At 41.6% G+C, this 19758-nt stretch overlaps 1 protein-coding gene across 2 annotated transcripts in view; it reads right to left on the bottom strand.

Moving 5' to 3' along the window:
- The window catches only part of LOC127582673 (tumor necrosis factor alpha-induced protein 8-like protein 1), a 47927-nt gene that overhangs the window by 11357 nt on the left and 16812 nt on the right, over positions 1–19758 (bottom strand). The window contains exon 1 of one of the 2 annotated variants that reach the window (XM_052038198.1): positions 15117–15272. The exons of the other annotated variant lie outside the window; for it this stretch is intronic. Within the exon in view, the coding sequence (XP_051894158.1) occupies positions 15117–15144 (28 nt within the window). The 5' untranslated portion in view covers positions 15145–15272. Of the gene's footprint in view, positions 1–15116; positions 15273–19758 lie in introns of those variants that run through there. 2 annotated transcript variants of the gene reach the window in all.

Here is a 19758-nt window from a genome sequence, read left to right as displayed (position 1 = left end):
CCAGAGGGGTTTCATAGGCAAGACTTGCACAGATCTGTCACGTCACCTTGCTCCAGACCTCCAGGACAGTCTCCACTGTAGGACTGACCTTACAGATCCAGAGCACGGAAGTTCGAAACAGTGGGGATTGAGAGGAGTGTTGGGTCCTAATCATACCTTCACTGTACAGGCCATTCACCTCACTGCATGAAGGTCACTATACAGGAAATTAAAACACATGGTAATACAGATAAATTAGGAGCAGGAGTAGGCAGTTCGGCCCCTTGAGCCTGCTCGGTCCTACAGTAAATTCACGGCTGGCTTGAGTGTAACTTTAACTCCAATTCCCACCTAACCCCCGGTAATCTTTCACTTACCAAGAACCTATTTATCGACCTTGCACCTTCTTGTCTACCTGCACTGCACTTTCTCTGTAGCTGTGACTTTTTACTCTGCATCCTGTATTGTTTTACCTTGTATTAACTCAATGCACCTTGTAATGAAATTGATCTGTATGAACGGTATGCAAGACAAGTTTTTCCACTGTACCCCAGTACAAGTGACAATAATAAACCAATTCTTCTGCCTTAAAAATATTCACTGAGGAAGGGAGCTCCAAAGATTTCCAACCCAAGAGAAAAAAAGTTACGCCCCCGTCTCTTATTTTGTTTAAAAACAAGTGACCACCTAGTTCTAGAATCTTCCATAACAGGAAACAGCATCTCCACATCCACCCTGTCAAGACCCTTGGGATCCCATCAACAGACAGGTATTTCGTGCCACTGTTGCTCCAGGCAAACAGAAAGCCACTTCATCTCATTCTCACAAGATGTCCTTCTGTATTTTTAAAACACTAGATGAGCTAATGGGGAGGTAACTTTAAATATTATTCCCATTACCCAATGTTTTTAGATCAACATTCTTAAGTGAAGCACTATTCCAGTGTTATTGTCATTCTCTGATGGCCTTCTGTCAGACAATCTGGGTTCCATCTTCCTTAAACTACTAATAGCTAAGTGCCCTTTCCTGTGTGGGAAATCTGAGAACTTTACTTTCCACCGGGCAAATTATCTGAAATCCCAGTGGTCGTCATGGATATAATTGAACAGCAAGTAGTATGCCCTTCAAAAGACTACAACCAAGAACAATTCTACCAATTGTGGCACAAGGGTTATTATTAAACTTAGAAAAGTATCTTTCCAACTCAAACATGTAGCTGTAGAAATTAATTGAAATGTATTAGTTCCTGAAGGATCGACAGGGTGGATATGGGGAGGATGCTTCCTCCCATGAGAAAACCTAGAATTAGATCACTGTTTAAAAATAAAAGGTCATCCATTTAAACCAGATGAGATATTTTTTCCTCTCAAAGCAATGAAAGTCTTTTGGAACTCTGTTCCTTGGAGGATGATGGAACCAAATCTTGGAATTATTTTTTTGCAGCAGAGACAAATGGATACTTGATAACAGGGTGAAAAGTTACCCCAGCCACACAGGAGTTGAGGTTACAATCAGATCAGGTTATTAAAAGGGAGGAGCAGGTTTGAGTGACCTAATTTGCAAGTTTGTAATTGCAATCATTGATTCTAAGGCAGCATTGTGAGAGAGAAGTGGTTTCACTCAAACAGAACTTCAGAGTGAATGCAGCCTAAATCCAGAGCCAAGGGGCCCTGCTATGAGGGATTCTCCTTCTCTCTTTAGGATCATTTCCACATTTGGTGTTTCATTTACACTACTTAGTCTTTGAATAAAAAAAACATTGATTAACTTTTATTTGTAAATGTCCCACAAAACAACATCCAACTAGGCATATATCAGCTCACTCACTGTTTATACCCACCAGCCTATGATTCCTCTGTAAGTTGAACTACTCTGCTGCACCTTCATGTTGGTGCTGGAACTACTGAAGCAACACTGCACCAATGTGTGGAATGCTGGATTCTAAATTTGCAACAACAGGTCATTAGGGAACAGGAAGCAACATGCCTTCCAAATTCTTTCTTGCCTGCAATACGCCATCCCGCTTTGCTTCTCTACTTTGCCACTTCATCCAACTTTGGGTGGGTTCATATCGCCTTGGCTTGGCTGGGAACAGCACCATTTCTGGGGTCAGCAGGACAGAGCAGGCAGAGAGCATATTCTAGGATTTGTACGTTAATGTAATACTAAAGAACTACTACACCATTTGAGATGTTGTCATTTAAACAAGAATTTAAGCAACAGACTGGTCTCCCTGGTCAGGTTAAAGCTTTTAAGACACTACCAGAAATGGAGCAGGTGGTTCTCCTAGTATTTTGGCCAACATTCCTGTACCAACCAACAGCACTGTTCACCATTCAGTTCACTGCATGAATTTACCAATGTATTAATGATAATTACATTCATCTATTTAATAAGATACTGCACTTCTCACAATAATTCACTCCATGGAGGACTTTTGAATTGCATGTATAACCGAGGCATTCTGTGAACATCGGTATAAAGTATATCAGAGTAGAAGCAGGGACATGATTGTGGCTGACATTTTTGGATTTTAAAATAATTTATATCCTAATAACTGATATCTTGACATTACAAGACACATGCAAGTAATTAAAAAGAACTGCTTTAGCAAAGTGTTCACTTTGAAATGTAATGTTTAAACATTTCTGGGCAACCCTTTTGAAAACTGAAGGCTCTGCAAAACTTGCTGGTCTCCAGTAGAGCTCAAAAAATCCCAACTAAAGAAACTGCTAGAGCAATAGGTACTACATTCTTGGAAGAGTACCAAAACAAAATGCAATAAACAAAAGTACACAGGGATCAGTGAAAACAAAAAAAAACACAATGCGCCTCACTACCTAAGAATGATTCCATGTTGCTCATTCGTGATTCCAGTTCATTTAGGTTAACATGGCAACATTCTCCACAAATCACTGCTTGCACAAAGTCTGGCTAACTTTGCTTCTAATTGTATTCCAAATGACTTGCATCTTTGAACTGGCAACAATTTGTTCAGACTAACTTTGTTCATCTCCTGCATGATCTTGATTGATTTTCCAAAGACCCCTAATCATTAATTTGCTTGAACTTTCCTCAGAATTTACATTTCCAAGACCATCTTGGTTATAACTTTGAGGGCAATAGAATATTAATAACCATTGAAAAGATATTCCAGAAAGATCCATCAACAAAAATGGAACCACACATCATCAGGTTTTTACGTGATCCAATTTCAGTTGAAAAATAATATGAAATAAAAGCATAATGTGCTGGAATCACCCGGCAGATCAGGAAGCTGATGAAGATTCTCAGACATGATACATTGATTCCTCTGTTTTCTCAATGAGAAAATTTCAATCATTCGCAATGAGTGAGATGAGCCCTCTGTTTTTCTTTCCACTGATGCTGCCCGACTTGCTGAGTGTTTCTAGCATTTTCTTTGTTTATGTGAGGTGGATTTACAACATCTGACTTCTGGGAAAAAAAAAATGGGGAAAAAAAAAATCAGGGACTTTCATTTTCCTTCCAAGATATTGCTTTCATTTTGTTTTTAAAGTGATACTTTATATTTGTGTCTCCCTAGTTTTGTTGAATTTCTTTCCTCCCTCTCTTTTCCAGGAGTGTCCTTTTAGTGGCCACAACTGGACACCATATTTCAAACATTAAAACTCTCCCCACTGCACCTGTTTGCTCTCACAGTGATCTAGCTTAGTTCAACTACTTTATAGGAAGGTGTGGGGTGCAGGGAGGAAGGGTAGGAAGGAAGAGGGGCACTGGCAACCTGAAGCAGGTCAGGCAGAAAAAGAACAAAAGAAAACCCTAACCTTCCATCAATTTCCGGGGAAGCTTAATCAACTTGCTTTAGGACTAGAGCTTGTCTTTTTTTCTTTTGCATTCCAATTCTGGAGTGTGTACATAACAGAAACCAATGAAAACATTACCAATCCATTGTTTGCATAATGTAATTTAATATCTTGGTATTCATCGACTCGGGGAAAGATAGCCCTCAGCAATTCCATTACATCGTTCTGAAGGAAATTTTCTATTGTGCCTCATCTATTATAGACATTGTTTATATTTCCACTTACATTGGAGGTATTACTATGAAAATACTCCTGTAATTGTACTAATGGGAGTTGGTGATCAAATAGAGACATACTCTTCATCTTCCTACTTTCTATTGTTCTGCTCTTGTTCTATATCCTGAGACAGAGGGTAGTAGTCAATAGGACTTATTCTGGCTGGACGTCTGTGACTAGTGGTGTTCTGCAGCGATTCATACTGGGACCTCTGCTGTTTGTGATGTATATAAATGACCTGGATGAAAATGTAGATGGGTGGGTTAGTAAGTTTGCAGATGATACGAAGATCGGTGGTGTTGTGGATAGCATAGAAGACTGCCAAAGGATACAAGATATAGATCAGTTGCAGACACAGGCGGAGAAATGGCAGATGGAGTTTAACCCGGCCAAATGTGAAGTGTTGCACTTTGGGAGATCAAATGCAAAAGGGACTGTATACTGTTAGTGGCAAGACCCTTAACAGTATTGATGGGCAGAGGGATCTTGGGGTCCAAGTCCATAGCTCCCTGAAAGTAGGGTGGTAAAGGTGGCGTATGGCATGCTTGCTTCTATTAGTTGAGGAATTGAGTTCAAGAGTCAGACGTTATGCTGCAGCTTTATTAAACTCTAGATAGGACGCATCTGGTCTTTTGCATTCTATTCCTATTGCCCCAGTATAGGAAGGATGTGGAGGTTTTGGAGAGGGTGCAGAAGAGGTTTACCAGGATGCTGCCTGGATTAGAGGGCATATGATATAATAAGAGGTTGGACAAACTTGGGTTGTTCTCTCTGGAGCGGCAGAGGCTGAGGGGAGATCCGATAGATAAGATTATGAGAGGCATAGATAGACAGCAGGTATTTCCCCCCCCCCCCCCAGGCTGAAATGTCTAATACCAGAGGGCATGCATTTCAGGTGAGAGGGGGCAAGTGCAAAGTAGATGTGCAGGGCATGTTTTATTTTGAAAAGCACAGAGAGTGGTGGGTGCCTGGAAATGACTGCCAGGGCTGGTGGTGGAGGAGGGAAATACAATAGAGGCATTCAGGAGGCTCTTGGATAGGTACATGAATGTGCAGGAAATGGAGGGATATGGATATTGTGTAAGCAGATGGGTTAGTTTAGTTGGGCATTTGATTACTAATTTACTTAGTTCGGCACATCGTAGGCCAAAGGGCCTGTTCTTGTGCTGTGGCTGTACTGTTCTATGTTCTACCCTAACGAAGTCAGGTACTTGTGGAAGACTGAAGCCTTTGTGAACTCCGTTTCCTAGCCACCCCTCTCCCTGGCAACAGTCTGAAAATACACCCGACCATTGCAAACTTGGTGTCATATGTGATGCCAGAGCTGTGTTTTGCATCGCAAGTCCACAACGTGACTAAAACTGGCTATTTCCACCTCTGTTACATTGCCTAGCATTATCCTTCCTCAGCTCATCAGCTGCTCAAACTCTTATCTGTGCCTTTGTGAACTCTGGACAAGGTTTCCAATGCATTCCTACTTGGCTTTGAACTGGAAATCATTCAAGATCTTGTTTCGCATGTCCCAACTCTCTCCTGATCTCATTCACCCATCATCCTGGACTTGACCTACACAAGGGCCTGGATAAGCAACACCTCAAATTTTAGAATTCTCTTCTCTCCCCCACATCTATCTTCTGTTCTGCATGCTCTCTCTCACACTGAGATTTTGTTCTTCTCCAGTTCTGATTATTTAAACATCCCAGATTTGAATTTCCCCACCATTAATAGTCACGTCTTCACCTGTCAAAATCCTAACCTCTGGAATTACTTCCTGAAATTTCTCTGCCTCACTTTCCCACTAAGGTGCTACAGTAATCCTACCTCTGTCACTGGGCATTTGGTCACCTCCCATAACACCTTCTTAACGGGCTAGCAGTTAACTTTCTGTTCAATGAAGCATGAAGCATCATTCAGATGAAGCATCTTGGACATATTTGCTAAGTGAACAGTTCTATTTAAAGGGCATTTAATGCTGTTGAACCCCTTTCACGAGATGAAACATGTTGAGGAAGGCCATTCATTGCATGTAAAACGTTCCCAATAACTTACCTTGCCTACCACTGCTTAGCTAGCAATCACTGTAACCAACTATTTTGGACAATTCTCAACTTTTCACCATTGTTACCTGAAGTTCATTTCACTTATGACCTTTGTGTGGAGAACTCAAATGCTGGCTTTAAACTCACTTCCCATTATTTTGACCTGTTCCACAGACTGCCAAGTTCTAGACAATTTAAAAGGCCTTAAATGAGGCACCTCTCATGTCTTCAGAGGAGCACCCTTGTGAGAAAAAGGGCCTATAAATGGTCTTGCTTTGCAGACAATGGTGGTTTGCAGACAACGGTGACTTCTGCCCAGAATCCCATTGCTACAAACCTAGCAGCTTTGGTTGGTGACCCTGGACAATCCAGGAATTAAAGATTAATTTCCAGTTCACTGCTGTGAGAAACTCAACAGAAAGAAGTGATTTAAAAAAAAAGTCATAAAATTACTTAAGGATTTAAGACACAGGGAAAGAGAATAAATTGCTGCTCATTTACATAACTATGAAAACGTACAGAAGGAGGACCATGGAGCCTGTGATTGACAGTGAAGCATTGCCCAATCAGGATGTAACAAGTTCATTCACTTAGCCAAGGAAGGCAGTGCAATAATATACCCAAAATTAACAATGACAGCAAAACAAATCCTTTACATGACAAGATTATTACTGAATCGGATAACCAATAGTCTTAAAGAATTATTGGTTATTCAATTCCAAGGGAGAGAGGCATCCTTTGAACACACACTGGAGGACAACCAGACCTGGTGTCCAATATAAATGCCACCACTTCCACAAACTTTCAGCTGGAACAAGTGTTTACTTGAACCTTTTCTTCAAAGTTAAACATTTTTCTTGAACATTCCTTTAACTTAAACAATGCCGTACCAACTCTGGTCTTTGCAGGGGAAGAACTGTAGCCTCTCAGTCCAGCTTCTTCAAAGTTTATTTTGATGGGAATAGAACCTTATCTGTGTTTATGGAGCTTACAGGAGATTCATATTGCTTTACTGTAGAGGCAGAAAGCATGAAGCACCTGGATGTGGTTCATCAGCCCCAGAAACACAAGTTCAAATACAGACTAATGGTTAAATGCTGGCTGCAATGCTTCAGTAATAATTTAGGTTCTTTTAATTGAGTAGAACTCATAGCACAGGACTGCCCCTACCTAATAAACTTGGTCAGCAGTAGTACAGCGATGCCGTCAAAGGTATGACTTTCAAACATGTACAGAAGACCAGAAGAGGGAAAAGCTGAACTACCTCAGCCAGAGGGTGCTGAATATTTGCAATTAATTGCAAATTTAGAAAGGAAGCTGGATAGATGATGGTTATTTTTGGACTTTTGTGCTAGACAAGTGGACCACCTAATGGGAGGTCATCAGCCTGAAATATTAACTCTGCTTCTCCACTAATGCTGCCTGATCTGCTGAACATTTCCTGCATTTTCTGTTTTTATTTCAGTAGTTCATTCAGCCTCACCAGTCTGAAGGAAGAAAATACAGCTGATTTCAGTGCTACAACACCCAATGGGCAAAGAAATGAATGGAACTACATCCATATCAATTTGGAATAGAATCCCAAATTTTTGTTATGAACATTTTTTTTCAAGCACAATTAATTATACTGGCAGGTCATTTGTGACCAAATTGGCAGAAAAACATACCAAAATTGTACAAGGCCTTGGTCAGACAATTCCTTAAGTTTGGTTCATCATCACATCAATTAGCTAGTAAAACAAAGGAGACAGTGTAGGGGCAAACAGGCTTGTCTCAAAGGATTGAGTAGGAGTACAATTAGGGGTAAGTAGAGCAGTCAGATGTATAGGACGTGACTGAGGACACCTTTTTGAAGCAGACAAGAGTTAATGGCTAGAAGGAGGCCATTTGACCCATCAAGTCTTTATCAACTCCTAGGACAGCGATCCCATTGGTCCTATTCCCCCACAGCCCTGCAAATTATTAGCTTTCAAGTGCCTGACCACGTCCATTCTGAAAGCACTGATTGACTTTGTTTCTAAGCCCTTAAAGCCCAGAAGTTCCAGATCTACATGAGTTTTCCCTCCCATTTCCTTTTTAACCAACTCAGTGCCCATGATCCTTGAATCATCCACTGGTGGGAACAGGTTCCCACTATTTACTCAATCTAAACCTGTCAGAACCTTGAACACCTGTAACAAATCTCTCCTTAATCACCTCTGCTCCAAGGCCAATAAACCCACCTTCTCTAGTTGTTCAAGAAATCCCATGTCCCTGGAGTACTGAAAGGTAGAGCAAAATGGGTAAAAGAAATCTTAGTCATTCTGGAAGAGTTAGATGATGTCATGGTGGATCTGGGGAGGGAGAGACTGTATTTTGGGAAATTCAGGATGGGCAAGTTGAGATCCAAGCACTTCCCTCATCTCCATCTATTCTATGAATCACAGGTCTAGGAACAGTCCATAGCCACACAGAATATGAAACTGAACAGCTCAGAGGACTATTGACTACTGGCTATAGACCTGGGTAGGGCCATATCACAAAACCCGTGTCTACTGCAACTTGCATACAAGAGGCATTAGCTGGGCCAACTTCAAATTACACGTGCTACATTAAATGCAATGGATTACAAAAATGTGAACACTTCAGACGGTTTATGATAATTACACTTGGACATGAACATGAATACAAAATTGGATCATGAAGGTTTAGAACATGTAAAGTTAGATGGAAATACAAAATAACCATTAGTTTCAGCACTGTATTAAGATAATTGTGTGAACCTAGCCAAGTTTGCCAAATACGAGATCAGCTCAAGAAGATAGTCTTGCCTCATTTCAACCACACACGCACTGCAGTATAAATACAACCACCGAAAAATGGAGTACAAATACCTACAAAAGAGAACTGGGGACCTTTTTAAACTTCACCAAATCTTTTTGTTATGGAAGCACAAATTTATGGGACAGGGACAACTTAGCCCAATCTGTTTATGCCAACCATAAAAACTATTTAGTCCAATAGCACTTCCCAGATCTCCATACACAAAAGCTATAAATTATCCAAGTTTTTTTTTAAATAGGATAAGGCTTTTTCAGACTTCGAATTCCAGTTCACCAATATGTAAAAAGTTCTCATCAACTCCTTTCTATTCCTCCTACCCTAGTTATTTATCTTTCTGTTAAGTTCACCACATAGATGGGCCTCTTTATAATTCTAAACACTTTGATTAAAACTTCTCAGTCCCATTTATTCCTAAGAAAACAATCCCAGTCTAGTCAGCATCTTATAACTATAATTCTCCACCCCTGGCTACATCCCCACATATTTCCACTGCCTCTTTGTGGTGCTGTTAAATTCTTTTTGAAATGTGGTGATCAGAACAGTACACAATATCTTGTACCCTAATCATTGTTATTTTCCCAACAGTTGTCAAGTTTCTTGCTTTCTTTGGCCAAGGTGAAAAAGGTAAGAGTCCTTTTTGCTTTTTTTTTTAAAACTCCCTGTGAATATGGACACGAAGATCCTCTCCACCTCTCAGTATTGTGCCATTATTTGCACATTCCCTTGCCTTATTTGGCTTCCCAGAGTGCACTTTATCACACTTATCCATTTGCTCTTATTTGCCACCAAGCCAGTCCACCTGGCACCTACAAGTTTCGTACTCACTGTCAACTCAATTTCAGTATCATCTCCAAACATGTTAAATCATGGCTCCTACATTTAGCACTGACCCCTGCAGAACCCTACTACAAATAACCTTCCAGCCACTAAAACCTGCCAATCATTATCCTTTATTGCCACTGAGCCAATTTTACATGATTTCTACTTTTCCTTCAATTTCAGGAGCTTTTACTTGGCAACCTGAATCCTCTGACGTACCTTTCTTCAGGAAGCAGACCAAACATACTGCACACAGGAATGAAAAATAGAAAATACAGTTAAGCACTCAACAAGTCAGATAGCATCTGTGGAGTGAGAGAGCGAGCGAGATAAAGTTTCAAGCCAATGCCATTTCGTCAAAACCATGCATGTTTAGGAAATAGGCACGTTTTAGGTTGCAGGGAAAGGGGATGGGCGGAGAGAACAGAGGGAATGTCTATGAGGGTGGAGACCAAAACTAAGTTACTGGAGTAGTGGTGGTACCAGAGAAAGGGAGAAGCAGAGAGATCAAAATAAATGGCCAATTCTAGCATAAATTGGATAAACCAATGGCTGTAAAACAGAGGGCCAATCAGTCCCCCTCCTTTGTTTGGCCAAACCAGTACTCACATTGAACAAGCTCTCCTTTAGCTCCACTTACTTTCTCCAAGTCAAAGGTGTAACACGGGGGTGGGCACAAGTCCAAGCTCAACCAATCCCTTGAGGGAACATTCCTCTCTTGGTCCTACTCAGACTCCTCTCTCATTTTGTTTTCTCGTCTGTATTGGGTCTACTTCTTGCTCTTGTACAGAACTTAAACATTTCATTACCATAGGAAATGGGAACAGGCGTAGGCCATTTAGCCCTCAAACCTGCACTGCCATTTAATAATCATGGCCAATCCAATTTTCCTCAAATTCACGTTCCCATCCAATCCCTGTAACTCTTAATTCCCTTACTGATTAAAAATCAATTTATTTCAGCTTTGAATATATTCAAGGATTCACTCTCCACAACGTTCTGGGGGCAAGGACTTCCAGTCTCGCCCCTTGAGAGAAGGAATTCTTCCTCATCCCAGTCTTAAATGGACAGCTCCTTATTCTAATACCTTGTTCCTTGGCCCTAGGGTCTCCCAGGAGGGGAAATATCTTCCCAGCTTTCACCCTATCAAGCCCTTACGAATATCATACATTTCAATAAGCTCATGTCATTCTTTTAAACTTCGATCTGTTCAATCTTTCCTTATAAGGCAATCACTTCATAACTGTGATCATCCGAGTAAACCTCTAATGATAATATCTTTCCTTAAAAAGCAGGACCAAAACCATACTCCAAAAGTTGGTTCACTAGTGCGTTATACATTTGTAGTAAGACTTTCTTACTTTCATTCTCCAATCCCTTTGAAATAAAAGACAAAATTCCATTAATCTTCTTAATTACCAGATGCACCTGTAAGCTAACTTTGCCACCATTTTCCACCTGGCTCTCACTGTCACACGGTCCATCAGAATAACAAAAGCATTTCCCTTCTATGCTCCAACAGTCTTCACCTTTAACGATCAACATTTGTGGTTTCCCCCAGCAACCATTACCAGACATCGTCCTCTCCCCTCTCAGCATTCTGGTTAACTCTTCTTTCTGCACCAACCTCTCCCCTTCCCATACAAACGGAGGAGGTGCAATACCTGCCCTTTCGTTTCTTTCCTTCCTACCATCCAGGGAGACACCCAATCCTGCCAGATGCAGCAATCATTCATTTGTATTTTGTCCCCCCCCCCCCCCCCCCCAGTCTTGTGTACCGCATACAATACCTACAATATTATTTCCTCTATATTGGATAAAAAGAAACGTCAATTGAGTAACTGATTTGCAGAACAGCTCCACTCAATCCACAAGGTTACAGAGCTTCAAGTCACCGATCATTTCAATTCCTCAACCCATTCCCACTCTGACCTTTGGAATAATGTAGGAGGGCAGAGACAATGAAGTCCAATACATGCTCCAGGAGAAGCACCTCATTTTTTTTGTCCAGTTTCTCTTGGTCTCCATCCAATGATAGGCAGTCTTTGTTCTTTCCACTCCTTCCCCTTCTCTGCAACTTAAACAGTGCTCCAGATCCAATATTTAATCCAATGATTTCAGATAACCAGCCTTTCCAGTTTATTTACGGACTGACAACCCTGCAGTTCTGGCACTCAGTTTCTCTCTCTGCATAGATGCTGCTGAACCTGATGAGTATTTCTAGCATTCTCTTTTATCTCAGATTTCCAGCAGCTGCAGTGTTTTATATCTTATAGTTACAGCATTGTTATATTTTCCCCACTCCCCTGTTCTCATTTACATATGCTCCAGAGAGAACAACAAGTCTTCACCGCTCTCCCACAGCCAGCACCGCCCAACTCAGTCCAGTTTCCTTTGCTTTCCACCCTTGTAGACAGCTTTTGTTCTTTCTATGCCTCTCCTTTCTGTGCAACTTAAAACCTGGATCCTTTGTAACTTTTCCTAGCTCTGATTAAAAAAATCATTGCCTTTAAACTTTCTCTATCCACAGATCCTGCCTGACCTGCTGAGTCTGATGAGCATTCTGGTTTTATTTCAGATTTCCAGCATTGCAGCCCTTTTGCCTTTCATTCTTGCATATGGTTGTGGATGCATGGCCAGTTATACAATAGGAGCGCTCCTGTCACCAACTCCCAACCCAGGTTAATAAAAGGACCTGCTTACAAATTAAACTGGACATTTTAGTTGTCACACAAGCCCTTGCACAATTCTTCTCTCCTTACAGCTCTCAGTCAGGTGCTGCGGCAGGCATCCAAACCATCTTCCAGTTCATCTGGAGATCCAAGATGGAGTGCATCCAATACATCATGATGTACAAGTCTCCAGAGAATAGGGTAGAAAGAGTACCCAATAATACCCTCGTCCTGATGGCCATCTGTGTGTATGACTGCATCACAAATTTTGAACTTGCTTTGAAGGAATAACAAAGAGATGAAAAATAACTGCTACTGCAAAAAAGAGATCTTCACACAGAGGGTGGTGCATATGTGGAATGAGCTGCCAGAGAAAGTGGTTGAGGCAGGTACAATAACAACATTTAAAAGGGTACATGGATAAGTAAGGTTTGGAAGGATATCGGCCAAATGTGGGCAAAGAGGCCTAACTTAGATGGGTATCTTGGTTGGCATGAATGAGTTGGGCCGAAGGGCCTGTTTCCATACTGTATGACTTTATGACTCTAACTGTGCATAGAATTGAAGTACACAAACACCAATTATCACTACCTGCTGATGTTCTATCTGACCCTGGTGGTATGAAGGATGGGCCCAGCCTTGTTGCCAAGCAACGCTGCATTCAATCAGACTTTTCTATGAGGATGAATGGGGCAGCAAAGTTCCTGCAGAAAACACCTTTGACCGCAGGTCCACCAGACATTGGTCAGCAGGTAACATCCCGCAGACCCCACGGGAGAAGGGCATGACAGATCTTGTGGGGTAGTTCTACAAGTAGACAGTCAAAAATCATTTGGCAGAATGGCTCATCGCCAGAACTCACCAACAAGCACCAAGATTTCACTTGGCTGGCAGTGAGAGAGGCCTTCCCTGTCAGATCCTTCCTGTACGGTCAGTCTCATTCCCAACTCATGCTGTCCTCGAGAAGGCTGCAATGAGGATGAAAATGATTGCCCACCTCTTTGTGGACTGTTCATTTGCAAGGGAGATCTGGAAAAGGATGCAGTGGTGCTCGTCAAGGCTCGTCCTGAGCAGCAGCATAACAGGGACATACTGAGACAAACATCAAGTGCTGCTGGAAGATCATCAACGCGGTGAAAGATGTGCTTTGGTCTGCCCGAAACCTTTTGGTCTTCCAGTAAAATGAGATGTCCATAATGAAATGCTGCTGCCTGGCACATTCCAGGCTGCAGGACGACATGCTGAGGGATGCTAGGTGCAGTCAACATAAAGACTTTGTGGGGAAGGACTGCAGTCTAAGGTCCTGCCATCACTGGACACAGCTCCCCTAACACTTGAGGGGTATATTGTTCAAAGAAGACACGTTGGCACTTTGCACATAGAACGTATAGACTAGATGACACTATGAACGTAAAGAAAGTCATGTACTGTTTTCTACTTTTTGTATATATTTATGAATAAATTTTATTTTTGAAATTTAAAAAATCCAGGCAATGCACCAGAACCCACAATAATACCATCACCTGTTCCTCCCAACTCAGGATGTGGGTTTACAGAAACAACTTCTTGGCATTCTGAAAGGTCAAAGAAAGTCTTCTTGATTTATAGGGCCTATAAATGTTCCACACACTCTTGGTTTGATATAAACTGTGGGCTATGGCATTCCTTAAATGCTTTGTACGATTTTAATCCACATCTTCAATATCCTGTGTCAAAATGGCAGCAGATACAGTTTCTTGAAACCTGAGCAAAATTAACCTTTTAAATAAAATTAGAAACACAACTCATTCCAGTTCCTTTCTACAAATATCAAAGGTTCAGATCAAAAATCCTGAATCATGACACCAAACATCTAAAGATGTAGGATATATTGAGCAATCTGTAATTGAGCAATTATAATGAAGGCTCAGTTTCTTCTGCTGGTGTTGGAAATCTGAAATAAAAACAAAGTTTGCTGGAAATACTCAGCAGCTCAGGTAGCATCTGTAAAGGGATACTGTGCCACCTCCTGAGTATATTCCAGCATTTTTTACTTTTAGCCTTAGTTCCTTCTAAATAGAGAGCAGTGTATTGCCAGCAGTATAACTCAGTTTTGCAACAACGTGGACAACTACTCATTGTATAACTGAGCTCCCAGGCATTTTTGTTGCTTGCTTTATATCCTCCTCTCATTATTTTGCCAACACAAGAGCTGCGACTTTCTACAGTTCAGGTAAACTTTTGGACCTCAACTTTTCTTCGTGTTTTTGTAGCTGCAGATCAAGATCCAACTTGTACATATATTATCTCATCACATTACTGCTCCAGTTTTGAATTCAGACTTGGTTTCAAGGTAATGGAATGCTGAATACGAGCTTTGTTGGCCCCCACCCCAGTAGGTAGGTATTAACTTGCTAATAATTTTGTGCGTTGATAGTAAAGTCCCTTTATATTTTATACAGTATAGAATGAAACAAAAGACACATTCTCTCACCCCCCCGCCAAAAGTTCCATTCACAATATTTTTTTATTAGAAACAACTCTTGTTCAAATTCTAATTTCATTAAAGCATAACACTTCAAAGTTTAGTTTCTATAATTTGACATGTTAATGATTTCTTATTTTAAGACATTGCTGGTTACATAGGTCACTGTTTAGTTCAACAGAAGCAATCTGAGTGCAATGTGTCTTTAGGCAGAGCCGAGCCCAGTCTGCTAGGCAACATAATGTAGTCTACATCTTACCTTTTGCCACTTCTTGTTCCAACTCCATAGCTGGCACTAAGTGGTAATGAAATGAAGAACTTGTCTGAATAAGTGACAGCAAAACCAGGCAGTGCCAGTCAACACAAGTCCCAGCTGCCCTAGGAACAGATCACACTGGAATTCTGAGCAGCTCCAGTAAAGACACTTGTGGGAAGAGATTAGAAAATTATTTTTGTTGTAAGTTGTCAGTCTAGACTTGCCCAGCCCCACCTCCTAGCTGACGAAAGACCCACGCAACCAGACATTCCTGCCTCTCAGATATGATCACCATTCAAAAGGGAGGATGAAAAATTTGAATATAAAGGCACACTAATGTCACAAACTAGTCATTAGAATTTCTGCTTTCTACTAGTGTTGAGAATTAAGTGCAGAACAAAGAGAAAATGGTGCTAACTCCCTAACTGACCGTCACAATTTGTACAAAGGGAAATTACTGTTCTGATTGGAGACTTTGATCTGGTACACATGGAGAGTCACACCCAAAATGCTAACATTTTCTCTTTTACACTGATGGACAGGTTTCAGATTTCTACCATTTCCTTTGTGTGCATTATTTAAAAAAAGTTTATTATTTGACCACACACAACTTTAAGCAAAGTTCACCCTTTGTCCCTAAACTTGTACATACCAGGAGATCCATTAATCATCATTCTGTACTGACCTGAAACATTATCTTTGTTTCCCTCTGCAGGTGCCATTTGACCTGCTGAGCATTTCCCTGATATGCAGTATTTTGCTCTTGTACTTCTGCAGGTGGGTCAGAATAAGATACACCACAAAACTCCTGCCAAAAAAAAAGCCCTCTCCCTGGACAGGCCATCTGTCTAAACTGTCAAGGTCTGCAGTGCTCCTCAATGTCCCCAATAGTCTGAAACATTTAAAAACAGTCATAAGTGAAATAAAAAAAATTAAGAAATGTTAAAGATTAATAAAAATTAAAACCTCTAAAATCTTGACATTACTGCAAATACAAAAGTTAAAAAATATATTGTTCTTGCCCTTCTTCCTCACAGGTGTAAAATCTCTGTGGCGATGGGATGGGATGGCAGATTCTGCACCAGAGCAGGACCCGAAAGCATGCTCTCCGAGGCAACAGCTGGAGTATTTGAGCAAGCTCCTGCTTCGCCATCAGACAGTGGCAGATCACAGCCAGGAAACAGAGGCAGTGCTTGGTCAGTAAGTTCAGGATTTCTGCACTGGTGCAGAACTTCTGGAGAAACACCCAGCAACGTTCCACGCAGCAGTGATGGAACACAAGATCGTGCCTGCTATTCCTGTACACTGGGCTGTTCAATTCAACTGTTATTAGTAACAGTGGCTCTTGACCAATGGCCCATGTAACACACTGCTACAATCCCGGTGAGAGCTGGTTAAAAACCCTCTAAATGCAGATATGGGAACCAAGTTTTGTGGGTTCAGTCCACATGTTGTTCAGACACTTATGTGGACAAATGCATGCACTATGGCAAACGCTCAGGAGCCACTGGGTAAACACATTAAACATAGACTTTAGCAATATCCTATGATCAACAGACCTTGATTGAATACTTTGCACTCTATCCACATCTAGCACTTCAGGTGCCGCATGAGAAAAAGTGGTCCACTGTAGTTCAGGTGAAAGGAAGGTCCCCAGCCCACATTAGGAGTAGAGCAAATGGCACTCTGATTCTCTAAAGAGGTCTTGAGATCATGGTTGTGACCTCTATGTGAATAACACCAATTTTGTCTCTGAGCCATTTCTTGTTTTTCCTTTAAAGCTGTTTAATTTTGCACATCTCATGAAGTGCTTGGGAACACGCTAAAGGGAGCAGTGAACCACGACTAGTTTCCCATTTCCCTTTCCATGAACTGAGCTCCATTTTATTTGCAGTTCCTGCTGATCCAGGTCCTTTTGGACAGGACATCCATCCTTGCTTGCTGACTCCCTTCTTGCTGAGAAGCTCTTTCATTCCCAACACCAATTCATCTCAAGTCTTTCTTCTTTTGACTTCATCACAATTCTTTTTCCGTTAAAAAAAAGGAACTCATTATTTTTGCTTTTATTGTTTTCACACCAGACTGCCAGCAATGCAAGAGCATCATCTGTTTGCCTGGTGAAGCTGATTTGTTTCAAGTACGATACCAGAGACCCCTGCTTTGGACCTCTTTGGAGTTAGGCAGGAAGTCCTGATCACTACTTTATATCATTATATTTCAACACTATTCTTTTCCTGTCTACCTTCCTTCAGTATTTCTTCAGCAATGATTAGCTATGGTGAATGAAGAAATTTTTACAGAAAGAATTGAGCAAACTGCTATGTGCCATGTCGATGTTTGAATTGTGGCTGGGAGTCAGATAGAATATAACATCTTTGTCTTCACTCTCTGCACTCCCTGTCTGAGCAGGTTGCAGTTTCTGACTACCTGACAGAAGGAAGGCCCAAGAGCTGGGCTACAGAAAAAACAGGGATACAAAAGAGTAGGCCATTCAGCCCTTCAACCCTCCTGCCACATTTGATATTAGCATGGTTCATCATCCAAATTCAGTGCCTTGTTCCAGCTTTCTTTCCATATCTCTTGATCCGTCTCGTCCCCAAAACAGTATCTTACCTTCTTCAACATATTTAATGATCTGGCTTTAACTGCTTTCTGTGCTGGGAGAATTTCATAGGTTCAGAAGGAATTTTTCCTTCATCTCAGTCCCAACTGGTTTATCCCATATCCTTGGAACGCAACCCTTGGTCCTAGATTTCCCCACCATTGGGAACATTCTTTCTGTGCATATCTGTTCAGCTGTGTTGGAATTTGTAGGTTTCTATGGGATGCCCTCTCGTTCTTCCAGTGAGTACGAGCCTAACTGAGCCAATCTCTCTTCATACATCAGCCCTGCCATCCCAGGATTCAGCTTCACTGTGCTCCCTCCAATAGTAAGAACATCCCTCCTCGGATAAGGAAACCAAAACTGCCCACAGTACTCAAGTTGCAGTCTCACTAAGGCCACGTACAACAAGATATCCCCTTCTCTATGAATCTCTCACGACGAAGCCCATTTGCCTTCTGAAATCACCTACTGCACCTGCACATTTAAGGGCAGCACAATGGCACAGCTAGTAGAGCTACTACCTCATAGTTCCAGTGCCCCAGGTTCAATCCTGACGTCAGGTGCTGTCTGTGTGAAGTTTGCATGTACTTCCTGTGACCACATTGGTTTTCTCCAGGTGCTCCAGTTTCCTCCAACATCCCAAAGATGTGCAGGTTGCCAGGTTTATTGGCCACTGTAACTTGCCCCTTGTGTGTAGATGAGTGGTTGATGGAAATTTGGGGATAATGAAATAGGATTGCTATAAAGTGGGTGCTTGATGGTTAGTACAGACTTGGCAGGCACGAAGGACCCGTTTCTGTGCTGACTGACTGACCTTCAGTGACTGGTGGACAAGGACACCCAGGTCTTGTTGCACCTCCCACTTTCCCCAATCTGTCACCATTCAGATAAAAAATCTGCCTGCCTGTTATCGTCACTAAAGTGGATGCCCTCACATTTAACCACATTATTCTGCACCGGCCATGTATCTGTCCACTCCTGAAACTTGTCCAAATTAGCTCGGAGCTTCTCTGCATCCTCCTCCAGACTTACTTCAACCCCACCACCAGCTTTGTCATCTGCATATTTGAAGAGAATACACTGAATTCTCTCATCCAAATAATTAATCTACATTGTGAATAGCTGAAGTGCCAGCACAGATCCACATCATATCCTATTAGTCAGTGCCCGCCACTCAGAAATAGACCCATTTGTTTCTATTCTTTGTTCCCTGCCAGCCAACCAGTTCTCTATCCATACCAGCCTTCACCCCCAATCCCAAATGATTTAGTTTTACATGTTAATCTCTTCCGTGACCTTACTGAAAGCTTTTTGAAAATACAAATACAAAACGTTTACTAGTTCTACCTCATCTATTCTGTTAGTTACATCCTCAAAAAATTAAAGTATATTTTTCATTGTTGGTGTGAGTGGACTGGGGAAAAGCAAGAATTGCATGCTTACATCACCCATGTTTCTTATAAGTGTGCAGTGATGCCCAGAGACAGGTTCTCTGGGCAATGCCTTTTCAGCATGCATTTTTATGTGCATTGGTCCAGCATAACAGCCTCAATCCTTCCCACATTTGGTTGTAGGAAATTTTGGCTCTGCTGAAGGTGGTCTGTGTCTTGGAAGCACACAATGGGAAGCCCAGTAGATCACACATTTCATGCAGAATTTGGGGTCTTGATCTCCAAACATGTGTTCTCAGAGAGGCAAAGGCTGTGCTGATGCAGTGATGGCTGGAGTGGATTCCATGCCAGCCTTCATCAGTTCGGGCATTGAGTACAGAAGTTGTGAGGTTATGGTATGGTTGTACAAGATGCTGGTGAGCAGAGGAGACAGAGAGGTGATTTTATAGAGATGTATAAAATCAGCAGGGGCAGAGATAGGGCGAATACACACACACAGTCTTTTTCCTAGGGTCTGGGAATCAAGAACTAGAGGGCAGAAGTTTAAAGTGAGAGGGGAAAGATTTAGTAGGCACTTGAGGGGCAATTTTTTTAAAAAAAACACAGAAGGCGGTATGGGTGTGGAATGAGCTTCCAGAGGAAGTTGTTG

The sequence above is a fragment of the Pristis pectinata genome, chromosome 24 (assembly GCF_009764475.1).
Source record: "Pristis pectinata isolate sPriPec2 chromosome 24, sPriPec2.1.pri, whole genome shotgun sequence".
NCBI lineage: Eukaryota > Metazoa > Chordata > Chondrichthyes > Rhinopristiformes > Pristidae > Pristis > Pristis pectinata.
The sequence above is the reverse complement of the archived record's forward strand: the minus strand, read 5'-3'. Positions and strand labels throughout refer to the sequence as shown.